Raw genomic sequence first — 15,785 nt, forward strand, 5'->3', positions numbered from 1 at the left:
TAGATATATATATAGATATATATATATCTATATATATACATGTACACACACACACACACACACATAAACATCTTAATCACATTCAATCCAAGACTTTGCAATCCCAGCCTAGAGCAAGGCTTTCCCCCACAAATGAAAAAAAATAGACTTCAAGGTCTGCTTTCTGTAACACCAGGCCTCATGACATTTAAAAATGTAAAAAAGTGAAGAGACATAGAGATCAATTTCGAGTGATAGGAAAAAAGTATAGGATTTTGTCCCCATACCGGAGAGTCTTAATGTCTTCTTAAAGTAAAAACGATTGGCGGCGCAAAAAAAGATTAGGGACCACGACACCATCGAGACCCACGCTAAATCAGCTGATTGCTTTGTCGCTTTTGGTCTTGAAAGTTCATCCAGCAAGAGCACCAAGCAACAACCTCTGTTGCTCCTTTGAGAACCAGACCAAAACTGCAATGTTCACCCATGATTTTGTGGAGTTGTACTTAGCCATTTTCTTTTTGCTATAACCTACATGTCATTATTATATGTTTCACACTGTTACTGACTGTTAAAGATAAGTGTAAAATACAGCAACATCAATTGCTAACCAAACTGTGTGCAGGCTGTAGCAATTTGACATCTCTAAAACAGTGAAAACATTCTCGCCCAAGAAAAAAGAAAAAAAGTTAAAAAAATATTTTTCTTTTGAGCTGTCAGCAGTCCTGTTTAAAGAATGATGAGTGCATTAGTTTAAACAGTTTATTATAACAAGCGTGAAAATTACTGGCATTTTAACAATTACCTGTGAAAACAAGTATGCGGGACAGGTCAGTTGTCTTTAGGTACCCTGTTTTGAAAGAACTAATTACAAGCAATTGAGTCAAGGTTGCTGCTGTCAGTCACTTCTCGCCTGAGCCACTCCCCTTGTTTTTTAAGCAAGGACTTTTGACACACACATACACATTCCTGCTCTTACACACACACACACACACACACACACACACACACACACACACACACACACACACACACACACACACACACACACACACACACACACACACACAAACACACACACACATAAATGTATGCATGCACACATGCTAATACACACTCACACATGTATAATATTTTTCTGTCACAATGAAATGAAGACAATAATATTTCATGAGAATAAACAAAATACATCAGGCCAGATTAAATAACAAAAGCACAAAAACCTCTTTTAAATATGCCGGTCAGCACCACTTTTACGACTGTTGCCAACAGCGCACACAATCTGTTATAGTGAGTGCATATGACATTTAGCGCCCCCTACTTGGGATCCCAGTATGGGATCTTTATTATTTAATTAATTAATGCATGTATGTATTTTTGCTGAGTGCATGTACTAAATATGAATTGCATCATCCCCAACATGAAATGGAGGAATCACCTACTTCATGAAGCTTAGCGATACATGCAAATATGAACAATGTTAGATCCTTTTTGAAATGAATCTAATCACATCCTGTTACAAGTCAACAAAAAACATCTTTGTGTACTTACATGGATACATTGAATGCTTCCCATGAGCATAAAAGAGCACACATACAGTTTATACAGACAAAGGGACAAAAAAACTAAACAAAAAAAAAAAACCCTAATCTCGGCTCAGTGCCTGCAAGTGAGGAGTGGTGGTATGACAGAAATGAAGACCCAGTTGTGTCACTTCATAACAGTTCAGCTCTCTCTTTGGCTCACGCACTCACCCAAAAAGCCATCCCTTTGAATCTCTCATCCAGTTTGTCCTATTCTTTTCTCCCAACATGGATTGGAAGTAAACATGCGACTAACAATTAAATGATCTTGGATGCTAAATAAGGTTGTTGCCAGATGCCTTCTACTGGGGCACATGCTTCAATATCAGGTGAAGAATTGCCATTGGACAGTCAGTGTGGCCGGGGTGGGAAGAAGAAAAAGGGGAAAATCCCCCCAACTTTCGGTTCCTTGTCAACATGTCGAAGCAACCCCCGCACTGTTTCCCTACAGTCGTTGATTTGCAACCTGCTCGCGACGGACCGTCCCCTCCCCAGTGCATATGTACTCTGCTATAGAATAGATGGATCAACATTTTTAATAAATACATCTTTGTAGCCAAGTCACGACTGAGACAAACTGTATTTATTTATTTTTTTAATTGGGATTTAATATGATAGACCAACACAAAGTTGCACATAATTCAGACGTGGAAAATAAATTATGCATCTTTAAAAAAAAATGTAGGCATATAAAGTGTGAAAAATGTGGTGTGTGTTTATATTTAGCTTCAATACTTTGTAGAGCAACTGTCCTCCGCAATTACAGCTGCAAGTGGTTTAGGGTATTTCTCTACTGGCATTGAGATCTAGACACAATATTTGTATATTGTAGAATATGACAGTAATCCCTCGTTTATCGAGGGGGTTACGTTCCAAAAAGAACCCGTGATAAGTGAAACCCGTGAAGTAGGATTTATTAAAAAAAAAAAAAAAACAGCAAAAAAATGTGAGAGGGAAGATATTTCAAATTTGACAATGAAGTTGTACTTGGTACTTGATAGTCAGCTTTATTTTTTAATTATTGTACAATACTGAACTATGTATACAATGCAGAGACTGCAAGGGAAGCTGAGCGTCCCCTAAAATGTCAAAAGTAAGTGATCAAATATATGTGTGTACGTACAATTGTGTGGACATGTCATTGACTAAACATGTGCTACAACGCGCTCAACTTTTGTTTCGAATCAGCTTCTTATTACTGGTTACGACGTGACTCTCTTCTCATTCATTCCCGCAGCTTCACTGTGCTTTAAACTGTGTGGACGCTGAGCGTCGACCGCGCGGACGCTGGGCGTCTGGAGAGTTCAGTGTAGGTTGTCCCAATGTATTGAAACGAGACGAGTCATTGGATAAATGCTGGTTTTGTCCCGCCCATTGGACAATCAGCGTCTCTGGGAGTCTATGGACAGTGGGCGTTTATGGGCTGGCCCGGACGCTGAGCTTTTCTGCATGATGATTGGATGATCTGTCTGAGGCTGAATCTCTTTTTCATTGACAGCGAAATGAGCCAATCACCGATCTTATGGTGAAGGCATCCTTTTCATTTTTTTGAAAAGGAACGGAGAGTAGAATCCACATATCAATAAACGGACATATTTTATGATGTAGGCCGAAACTGAGGCCTTCGCAAAACAGGTTTATCTAGACTGAGAGAGCACACACACACACACACACACACACACACACACACACACACACACACACACACACACACACACTCTCACTCCATTTACTGATTTGGTGAATTCTGATGGCAACTGATTGCAATGGATTGCATCTAGGGGTATCAGAGTCCAGGGGGGCTACACTTTTCAGATTTTTTTTTCAAAAAAAAAGGTTAATAATCCCAAATTTGTGATTATAAAGTCACAAAATGCAAAAAAAGTTAAAGGGGAATGAATACACTTTAAAGACACTGCATGTGTCACCCTATGGCTCACCAGGTGTTTTCTTTCTGTACCACTTATTCTTCGACTAACAGTTCTCCCCAGTGTTCTAAAAATATCAAGTGAACAGGGCCATCGAGATGGTGATGGAACTGCCTCCCTGACACTGTCCCACTGCAATCTGTCTCTCCACTGCCTGCCACCCAGCACACATCTGCTATTGGTTTCCCCCACAACACAACAATCCTCATCACCTCTCAAGCCACCCCTTCACTGGTCCCCAGTTGCTAGTTCAAGACACATACACTGCCCCCGCCCCCACCATGCCATTTTAGTATCCAGATCTGGGGTTTCAAAACCAGTGTAGTCATCAATCATCAAGCCACCCATCACAATGCAATACTTGCACACGCACATGGATATTTTTTTTTCATGTTCACACACAGACGCACACGCATGTACTTCCTTTCTGTCTTTCTTTGTCCTATGTTCCATTTTCGTGTTTGTAATTGTTATCCTCCTCCATACATCTATTCTCTTCGAACATTCATCCAAATTTGCTCCACTTAATAAGCCCTCCCAAATGACCTCGTTCTAATTAAGCTTTTGGAAATAGGATAGATAATTAATGATGAGATAAAACCCATCTGTAGGGCTCTGGGACAAATGATGATGCCTTGTACTTTCAGGTTTAAAAAGACGGAACCTGATGATTGTTGTTGACTCACACATGAATGGGATCCATGCCAGAAAAGATCCCACTAAGATGCAAACGATTTACATGGTCACGATTGTTTGGTGTGCATTTGTGTCTAAAAAGTGTACAGGCGCTCCCCGATTTACGAACATTCATGTTACGAACAACGGTACATACGAACATTTTTGCGGGTACAGGTATGTCGAAAAATGTTCTCGGACAGAGATGCTGTAAGTTAGATTTTGTATTGCGTGCCTTTTTCAGAGTACTGTATTACTTCTTTCCGCCGCTAATATCGACGTGAGGCGCTGTGAGAGGAGGAGGAGGAGGAAACGCCTGTCCCCATGAAGAAGTTTGAGACGGAACTCTTGGCCGAGGGGTTTTCGCTCATAGATAAAGCCATCGCACTCTTCGAGCAGCAAGACCCAAATATTGAACGTTGCACAAAGGTTGCAAATAAAATGAATGATGCCATACAGTGCTACTGCATTATTTATGATGAGAAAAAGAAGAAAACTGTGCAATCGCCCATCATCTCCTTAAGCCTTCGAGTACATCTTCCAAAAGTTAAACTTCATTTTATAATGCTTATATAAACATGAAACATACTTATATAAGCCTGAAACATACATTCCATACAAAATATAGCACTGAAGCAACTTACGAACGAATTCAGCTAACGAACGATCCTTCGGAACGTAACTCGTTCATTAGCTGGGGAGCGTCTGTACAACTTTTTGGATTTTTAATTTGAAAGAGAAGACATATTTGACATTTTTATCTTTAAACTACACATTATATTTATATTAAGAGTACATTTCCTTTAGATAAGCATTTGACAGAAATGGAACTCATTTCTGGGCTAACGGTGGTGGAGAATTTAGGTCTGCAGGGGAGTCGGGAGAGGGGCTGAAAATGAGGGGCTGCAGTCAAACTCTCGAGGGTGTGTCTGGGCGCTGTTTTAGCTTCACAAAAAAACAAAAAACAAACAAAAAAAAAACTGAAAAACCGACTTGGTGGATTATCAGTTTAACCATAATTGGGTATTACAAAGCTCTCTCTCGGTTTTTGCACATGCTTTCAACAGTTATCATCAAACAGGTGTAATGTATTTAGAAACAAATGTCTGAATTCAATTTACTTGGTCTTTAATTCAAGAAGGAGAGCAGAGAGTAAAACAATGGCTGAACCAGATAAAGTTTGACAGAGAAAACGGTATAAGAAGGAGACCAACAAGCAGACAGATGGGACTATTTAACTTAAGTAGGAGATGGAATATCTCAAACTAAATTTCATTTGAAATATGTACTAATTTAAGATGCTATTCTCCAGAATGCATTTTTTATTTCCACTGACTGTAGAAAGAAAAAAAAAAAGAAAAAAGGTTGCAAACATTACCTCTCTTTACGTTGCCCAATTCCATGTTTGCCAAGTAGGTGGGTGCTGAGGTGTTTCTTCATTACAAAGGCCCATCTGTGTAAACAAAGACGGCAAGAGTCAATCACATAGTAAACTCAATGCACTGTTTTACATATGAGAGCATAGGTGAATTTGTCATGATTGGTCTTTCTCATATTTACCACATCATGTGCATTAATATGTTAAAGAGTTGCGCACAAATGCACATGCTCGTGTGTCTGGAGTACATTCAATAAGCAAGCACACAAAATAAAATGAGAAAAAAAAATTGAGTACTGAACAGACCAAAACATGTTCAAACTTTCCTGGACTGATTGCGTCTCCTAAGCGACACATGAAAACATAATGAATGGAGGTCTGGACTAAATACTCAGACATCCAAGACGCTTCCACAATGTTTTCATCCTCTGGCCTTTTCATTTAACTCCCATCATTTCCAATCATTGTGGAACAGATAGACAATGACCACATCTCCAACTGAGGATGGAGCTACATAAAAGAGACCAAGGGACAGTCATGCGGTTGGAACTGTCACTGCGAAAACTCAGGTCTCCTTCACAATGCCCCATCTAATTGTGCACACTTTCCCCTATTCTGACTTGATCATTATTCATATGTCTTATATCATATATCTTTTTCCCATAGCGGACTAGTGTGTTTTGCTATTAGGAATGAGTCTAAAACATACTGTATTTCACAATCTTATGTCCCCATGCCATAATGAACAGATTAACCTACATTGCACGCATGCACACACGCACTCACGCGCACACACACACACACACAAACACACAAATGTGTCCCCCAATGTGCACCATCCTCAATGCCCTTGAGGGTAAATGCTAACTAACACCACTGTATAAATATTCAAACACGTTCCAGTGTATTGCCTCATTATAATCACTTTCCTCAATCCTTTTCTTACTCAATCATCAAGAATGCTGCCTCAAAGTCAATCTGGGAGAGTGACTCTGACAAGTCTTCCATACTCCCGACAGGCAAACTGAAAAATACTGAGGGCCCTATTTTCATGCCCAGTGTAAGTCTACCGCAAAGAGCGATCTAACCGTGCACAAGAGTGGATTTTTCTTTCTTTTGGTATTTTCGCAGACGGGGCACAGTCCAAAACGGGCGTTTGCGCTTTTGTGGGCGTCAAGTATTGAAAGGGATTCTTCTCATTCACTTTAAATTCAGAGCAGGAGAGACTGGAGTCAATGCAGGAGATGAATGTGTACAAAGTACAGTACTATGTTTATAAGGCACTGCAAGAATTTCTCTACTTGAGGGCAGTGTAAAAGCTGGCCAGGGATCTCACAGATCACTGCTGTGAAGCACTTGGAGAGTGCCTTCTACCCTGATCGATCCTGTCCTTCAATTCGGGCTAGGCAACAATACATGTAATGCGTTGGACACGTGATCAACACCGATGGAAAATACAAAAAAAAAAACCCTGACCCACCCCGGCATTCTGCCTGCTGTAGGCAGAGGCAACTGTACAGTATGCCATTATATTTGTGCCAAAACTACCAGCATGTAAGAGGAAATTTTGAGTATGACCACATGTGCTGAGCAAAGCTGAGTTGCTGACTGCCCACCCAAAGATGCCGTTTGAACCAACAAAGAAGTGCATCCATGCACACACTCGTGGAAAAAGGTAGGTTTGTAGAAATTCACTTCCAGAACAATTTGTCTATATTTCCATTTCCATGTTTAAAATTATATCAAGAATATTCCCGCGGCATGCTTAATTACACATTAAATGTTGTCAAATGTTTTTATCAATGACACTAAAATTGTTAAGCTAACCTTTTTTTATTAATAATATTCAGGAAGTATCCTAAGTCCTTAAGACTTCATCTAGCACAGAGAATTGTCTCAACTTCACACTTTTTAGTTGATCATAAAGATTAATATTTAAAATCTTTGTTGGCAACCATGAGTAGGCTAACAGAGCAAGGAGATCATTGTAAAGAGATATAAAAAGCAGGACAACGTGGTTTAAATCACATCACTCACCTTTTGTCAAAATGGAACTCAATTACGTAATTCAGTTACGATGCAAGAACTACTGTCATGTGAACCGCACATTGACCATTGACACTTCAGATGTATGTGGCAACAATATGCTTCCATTCAGCACCAGGCAGCCACTTCCCTAGTTCTGAGAGGCACCCACAAAGTCAGCAGTTTATCTTTAAATCCCCTCTCAATTTTGTTTCAGTTGAATTCTATAGAATACATTTCATGAGACAGGGGAAAGAGTTGTTTTCGATCACAATCACCTGGTATTTGAAAAGGGATCCATATACATTTTGTAGCCACTTCATTATAATGAAACAAACAGCATCATTAATATATTTGGGAGCAGCTGTTGTTGATACATCAAGAATATTGTGAGAAAAGCAAGGCCTTGAGAATACACCGAATGTTTGTGTTTGTGTGTAACGTGCTTGTTTAAGTCATCGTGTTCCGAAGTGAAGAGAGAAAAAGAGCATTGCAAACATCTCTGTTAATTATGTATTACAGCTGTCCTTCATAAAGCTAATTACAGAGCGCTGAAAGGCAACGGGGGCAATTTACATATGGCATGAAAGACAAGGGATATGCAAAATATGATTTTAATTAGCAGTCCTTGATAGCGAAGGGTACAAATCAAACTGGCATGATGTCGGATTCTCATCTTTGCCGTTTTTCTCGACGAGATTCATCTCAGAATACTGTCAGTGTGATGGCTAATGCCCTGAGGATGCCTCCTCGCATAAACTACACACATGCGCACGCTGTTCTAAAACTGAAAAATGATTACAATAATATGCACATGAACCACACAGAAAAGCAACAATTTAATTATCTGCAAAGGGTGAAATAAATCAATATTGAGGATTTGTCACAATTGATACAAAATTACTTTAATTCCAAAGTAAATCAGGACAATGGACTACAGTAGACTGACTGAACTGCTGATGGCTTGGAGGGAGGCCCAACACCATGGAAGCACCCATAGCACCGCCACACCCATGTTAACGAACCCAGGGCTGTAACATGAGCTAAAAACTGCATGAAAAATCTGAGCTCTGCACATAAACTGTACTTTAATTGAGCCGAATTCCAAATGAAGTTTTTCTCCTTCACATTTTTTTCTTTCTGCTGTTGGACAATGGAGCAAGTATTTCATACATACAAGTGAAACGCGGACCATTAAGACTAAAACAGATGGGCACGTCAGGAAATTTTGCTGGTCTATCATTTTTCATTCGCCAGCGGCTGATCCGCCAGTCAGTCAACATCAGTTTGTCGCTGCTTCATCAAAATTTTAACCATGCTTCCGCAATATGGTACAATGTCATTATGGTCTGTGGGACGTACTTCGTAAACTCGTTTGAACGTGTCTGCAAAGTACGTTCAAACACATCGATAAAAAGGAGATTAATTCTAAAAACGTGCAAGTACCCTGTGGCATTATGGGAAGAAAAAGCTCTGTTTGAAACATCGAGACCAGGGGTGGCCAAACTTTTTTGACCAAAGACCTCGAGCGCTCCCTGATGGCCGTTGGAAAAATCTTTAAACAGGCCGCCTCATTCAATAAGCCGCAGGGTTGAAAGTGGGTGACAAAAGTAGCGGCTTATAGTCCGGAAATTACAGTAGTCCCATTATTATTTTAGGCGTGCCTAGCGCTTGGTCACATATTAAGTTTCTAGTCATTAGTCCGCAAAATGGGTGACCATCAGTGACAGCTTGACTGTGTTCCTTCAGTACTGACGCGATGCCAATATCTGAAGACTACCTGTTACCCAGCACTATCTAAAAGTCGTGGTCACTGCGGCTCTACTGAAACCAGAGATGTATTTCATCTCAAAGGGAACAGCCAAAAGTGATAGCACAACCACTACAGGTCTCTGCCACTCAAAATAGGAGAAAGACAGGGGAAGAAAACCCTTACACTCAATATACAGCGCTAAAGCAACACTCTTGAACTGCGAGTCACTAGTTCTAGTGCATTTTGGGAACAACTAAATCCTAACTTGGGTCTGAAAGTTGGTAAACATAGCAACAAAGTCATATGGAAACACTAGGCAAGAACCGGTATCAGGAAATACCCAATTTGATTGTTTTTTATCACGTGGGGCACTGTGCCAACTCAAAGCAGAGATGAAGCAGAAAAGCGCGACAGCTCAACTTTGCCCATTGAAGACAACTGAAAAGAGACATATCTCTGTTGATACCATTTGCATTCACTAACAAGGCAGGGAGAAGCAGAGGCAGGAAAAATAATTTTACAGGACTACTCAACTTTTTTTTTTTTAATTTTCCATGTGACTGGAAAATGTGTCAATCATTTTGCAGGTTTTCTAGGATACGTGGGAACTCTGATTGACATACACATCAATGTCTATGCTAGACATCCAATGACACACGTTGTGCATACATAGTAGAGGAGTAAAAATAAATCTGGTGGCCTGGTAGGCTAGTGGTTAAGCGTTTCGACCTCACAGTGCAGAGGTATTGGGTTCGATTCCAGCTCCGGCCTTCCTGTGTGAAGTTTGAATGTTCTTTTCTCCGGGTACTCCGGTTTCCTCCCACATTCCAAAAACATACATGGCAAGCTGATGGAACACTCAAAATTGTCCCTGGGTGTGAGTGTGAGCGCGGATGGTTGTTCGTCTATATGTGCCATGCGATTGGCTGGCAACCGGTTCAGGGTGTACCCTGCCTATTGCCCGAAGACAGCTGGGATAGGCTCCGGCATGCCACGTGACCCTTGTGAGAATAAAGCAGATCAGAAAATGGATGGATGGATAATACATCTGTTTAATCCATTTATCGATAAGTCGCTACGTCGATAGGCACTGGAATAGTGCACATCGATGCTGGCCACATAGACATCATTTTTATAAATCAATGACCAATTACCAAAATAATTCTATACTCCAAATTCCCGATTCCCAATCATGTTTTATTCAGGTTTGAATATAATTTTATAATAAACGTTTATACGTTTTTCACTCATGCACATCATCTCTGGTCTGAGCCTGGAGATTTTCGTCGTATGCAACATCGATAACAAATATTAAACGATCACCATAGATCATGGCGGAAAGGAAGAAAGACATTTTTAAGCAATGCGTTACTTTATGTGGAAACACTTTGCGTTTTGCAAAAAAAGATTGGCTTGACAAGATGGTTGCCGTGTTTTGCCTTTGTAAATGCCGAGTGAAATATAACGGGAGCACAACTATTGGTCGATGAGAGTTGGCTGTCGCCATGGTATCACAAACGGTAACAAAATTGTCATGAATCCACAGCGGCACAGAGCAAAAACTTGTTGCTGCCTTATTCATTCAAAAACTCGATCATAAATGTCTTCATGCTCAAAGAATTACTTATTACTGCAGAGCACGCAATGAAGTGTCTTACTTACAGACCATGGAGACCAGCTGATATTTTTGCAACAGAATATGCAAGCCTTTGGCAAAATTGTTTACTATTATATACAGTTGTTCTTTAACCCTTTCAGGGACAGCAGTTACTACAGTGGACAGCTTCCCATGTTGTCAAGTTACAGGGTGCATGAAAGGGTTGAAGAGATTAATCACAGTAGTAGGTTAGTTTAATGTGGAAAATATAAAATATAAAGTTTAATGGCTGTGGATATTTTTTTTGATCCAGAAGAAGACATTGTTGAATATTGTTCAGATATATGACGTACTTTATCAAAAGGGTTTGTTCACATTGCTGTTTTAATGCATAAAAAGAACCAGTGTATTCTGATAATAAGGTCACAGTTAGTTTATAAAAAGAGAACTAGCTTGTTTTGTTTCACTTTGTTTAAACTAGATTATCAGGAGAGCTTAATCCGATATCAATGTTTTTGTTTTTACATTTTGCAGTCAGTAAAGCAAAGTGGGTTTTAAAATAAAATCCAATGAAACAGCATTGTATTGTGTTTATTTGCAGTTTTATTTGGAGTAATGAGCATAGGTTCATTTGCAGAAAAGCCCTAACCCGCGCATCAAAATAGCCTTTATCGTATTGAATTGTATCGCTCAAAAAAGCAATATTTCGCTTTGCCTCGAATCACCTTATATCGATACATACCGTATCGGTCAAAAAAAAATAAAGCATTGCACTCCTAATATATGTGCCAAAAAGATCCCACGTCCAGATGTTGAAAGGGAAACACTTATTATATGTCAATCAGTTTCCTGCTTTAGGTGGGTAGGGATTCTCTGCCGTTCCAGGTCAAGGCCTCGACTTGTTTTCTCGATGCCTTGGGCTGCATAATCAACCCGAACCATCAGCCTTGATGGTTATTGTAACAAAGGGAAACTTTAACATGCCATTCATTCATATGAATTCTCTTTCCCCGTGAAATGAGCTAATAAGACTGTGCCTATGCCCTCCAGGGAGGCTCATAATATCCATAGCAGATATGAAAAAAAAAGAAAAGAAAAAGGAAGACAGAGGCCGTGGCGTTTCACGTTCGACTTTCCCTTCAGACTAATCGCCGCGCCACAGCTCGTTAGGTCCGTGACGTGCCGGAGCTTTACCGATAAGCATGGGAGACACGGCTCAATTACCCACACTTACAATCTTTCTCTCTCTTTTCCCTCCCACCAGCTGACGATGAAGAGATAACGTGTCAATATTTGATACAAACAACTTCATTTGACTAATGGTGTTCCTCGATAGGACCATCTACAGGTCTGGAAGCAATGTAAGATCTAAGAAAAGGCCCCCAGGAGCACAACAATATGTCTAAGCCCCAATCTGCACAAACTCACTCTTGAGTGCACTACAAAAGGCGTGCCTAGCGCTTGGTCACATATACATTATCATAATACACCAACGTTTGGTGGCTAGATGCATAATTTCAGAATTCAGACAGATAACAGCAACTTCCTTTCATTGATGGACATATGGCTAGACGAGTGGGAATTTCTTGTCAAGTTCTAAAACTCTTTCTTCTACATTATAAACTAACTCAGAGCATTTCAAATTGTTGGAATGGTTGTGCGAGTCTATGCTAGATTTCGGCTCCGACCTTCACAATTGCTTTTCAAACCCACAGGCAGCTCTCTAGTTTTGTGCTGGTTACACCTCTCACAATTATCCATGTAGCTTTCACAGGCAAAACTGAAGCTCAGAGTAGACTATCACCTCAATTTATTGATTGAATAATCAGTGTAAAATAGATCTGGGTAGCAAACCACATGAAAACCAGGTGGATTAAAACATTTGGGGCTTCTTCTTCAGTTCTGATTCAGATGTAAACACGTGGAAAGAAAGGCTGGCAATGTTGATCAGTTGTCTCAATGTGTCCCAATGTTTTCCATGTACAGCAAAAGTATAAGATAGTAAGTTGGTAATTCCTAAGCCACTATGTCTATATGAAGTACACTTCAAATTGAAATACTCATGTTCAGTAGGTCCATGACTTTGTTTTGGTATGCTAAACTAATTCTATGAAATCTTTCAGTTTAAAGACATTGGAAGCTGAATGTGAGAGCTGCCTCTCTCAGTGAAGATGCCAAAGCTTGGCTTGAAACTACAGACTTGTCACAATGGGGGAATAAAATAGGAGAAAGGCCAAGCACGGGGCTGCAGCGTTTTTTGAAGAGAGGCACCAAACCGACAGACAAATTGTGAAATGGTCTGCTAACGCCACAGCCTTCTGTGCCCGTCCTAATGATGGCCTCCACCTGCTGCTTTAATGTCACAGCTGGATCGCCCTCCATCCCTCACTGACTCAGACTGCCATCAGCAGCGGGTAGCTCCCCTCAGTACACTCCCCCCCTCACTCTCAAACACCTTCATGTTCATCTTTTTCTGACACGACAAACTCTTCATCCACCTTTATCTGCGCCACATTTGCCGTTTTATAACCCCATATGGCTTTTCATTCACATTAAACAGTTTCTTCCATTTGTTATTTTCTCATTTGATTTTCAGTTGAAAAAAAATCTCTCATTGACATACTTTATCATCAATTCTACATGCAGCTTTTCTCCAATCATTTTAAGGAAAAGGTACGCTTGTAGAGCTATTTTCTAAAATGTTAAAACTCCATTACAAAAAAAGATGAAATAACTCATTTTGTTTTTATTTATAAACAAAATAATATGCTGCGGATTTCCTTTAATGTTAATAACTTCGTGAGTTTATCAAAGAGTATGATTGAAACAAAATATGGGCAGACTTCAGTCAATTGTATTGATATAACACAACTGAAGTTATACCGGGGCACTTGACATGTTAAGCAGCTGAGCTGTTGTAGAAGTAATCTTCTCAAACATTAAAAAAAAAAAAAAGAAAAAAAAAGAACCACCACTCAAATCCAGCACTCACGTGAAGATTGTCCTTACTTTCTCATATAGGTGGATGTTTTTAAATTCAACCTAAATCGGCTGCTCTCAGTTGAAAATACTTCATGCACAGAACCATCTGAAGTACCCTCCAGTGAAAAATGCCTGTCTTAAGTGAAATGACGTGATTCATGCCACCGCAATGTTGAATGTTATAACAGTGTCCGAAAGCCCATTGGATGAAACCGATTGCAGAGCAGATAAGAGAGTCTGGACACATTAGAATGGCACGACAAGAATTTTCTTTGTCATGTAATCACATTTTTGTTAAAACAAAACCAAAAAAAAAGCACTTCTTCACCTACTTTACTTTTTTTAGCATCATTTTTTATTTTGTGTAAACCTTGCCATGTCAAAACACAGTTAATTTCCTGAGTAAATGGAATCAAATGACTTCTTCCTTTCTTTTTCATCCCATTCTGTCAAAGTGGAAACATCGGAGGTACAGTACGTAGACATGTCTCATCTGAGCAGCTTTGACAGGCAAGTGAATAGATGGAAGAACAGAAACTGACACTTGGCTGACAGCAAGCCTGCAGCGCTGAGATGTCAGACAAACATATAAACAGACAGGAACAAGAAGACAGAACATAAGACATTTGTTGATCGACAGTCACTGTCTCATGACGGTGGAACTTGGGAATAAAGACTGACAAAGTATGGATTCGAACAAGTTTACAGTCTGAAAGTGTTAAACACTTTACAGCAGGTTTGTAGTACAGGATGGGGAACAAGTGGAGTATCAACTGCAGATGTAGTGGTCGTGATGAAAAGATTATTGAATAAATAATCAAGAAAAAGTCACACAAGAAAAGCAAAGAAATAATGGAATACTGCAATGGCACCTTCTCCAGTACGAGACAAAGCCCCCGCCCGCCCCCAAAAAAAAACATCATCCCGGTAGAATACACGGAAATAAAAAATGCTTTCATGACTGAAACTTTATTTAGACTTTATTCTATGGATGCCATTTGACCATGCATCCCTAATCCCCCTGCAATTGATATATAATATACAATAACAATAAAGGTTGTCCCAACATATATGAACTTTTTTTTTTTTTTAATTAATCAAAATCTGCACCAAAATGTCATACAACCCCTCCAGCAGCTCTGTGGAACTTGTTTAAGAAGGTTTCGAATAATCCTATAAAACTTTGCAGATAAGAAACGTCAAAGAAGAGCAAAGGCAAAACCAGTTTACAGTGCTGTCGCTTTGCTTGACAGCAAGCTGTGACTTTGCAATCAATATCACTCGGATCCGCTAATAGAGAAATCCCGAACATGTTGGTAACAGATATAGGGGAGGAAATAAATAAATAAAACATCCACATCGATTTTGTTTCCCTTCTTGCTCTGGTGGAAGGCAAGCAGTTGATCTACTCTCACGTGTTTTCTTTGATGACTGATCAATGTCAAACATGTGAATGAAACAAACACCATTTCACATGCTGCATTTTTGAGCGTGTACTGATGTGCATGCCCATATGTGTGTGTGTGTGTGTGTGTGTGTGTGTGTGTGTGTGTGTGTGTGTGTGTGTGTGTGTGTGTGTGTGTCCTCTAGTCTAAGAGGAGGTACATTAAAAGCTCACTTTGCTTCACCAAAGGGGTGTTTGGATCATCTGCTGCGGCAGGTGATGGGCCTTGACGGATTGATTGAGGCAAAGTTCTCATTGGCAGTGGCAGCGCCCCATCGAGTTGCCAGCTCCAGTGCACACTGTTCCATTAAGGGATCATTTAGAGGCAGAGCAAGTCCCACCTGTATGTGTGCAGTACAAACCCTAATGTGAGATCAAGCGAAACATTTCCAAGCTATGGAAGGGGTGTGTGTATGTGTGTGTGTGTGTGTGTGTGTGTGT

At 40.0% G+C, this 15,785-nt stretch overlaps 1 protein-coding gene across 1 annotated transcript in view; it reads right to left on the reverse strand.

Moving 5' to 3' along the window:
• znf407 (zinc finger protein 407) overlaps positions 1-15,785 on the reverse strand; it is a 179,611-nt gene that overhangs the window by 98,251 nt on the left and 65,575 nt on the right. The window contains exon 5 of the mRNA XM_019893062.1: positions 5,544-5,618. Coding sequence (XP_019748621.1) covers positions 5,544-5,618 — 75 coding nt within the window. The remainder of the gene's footprint in view (positions 1-5,543; positions 5,619-15,785) is intronic.

Source organism: Hippocampus comes, unplaced genomic scaffold, assembly GCF_001891065.2.
Source record: "Hippocampus comes isolate QL1 unplaced genomic scaffold, H_comes_QL1_v1.1 scaffold94, whole genome shotgun sequence".
Classification (NCBI taxonomy): Eukaryota; Metazoa; Chordata; class Actinopteri; order Syngnathiformes; family Syngnathidae; genus Hippocampus; species Hippocampus comes.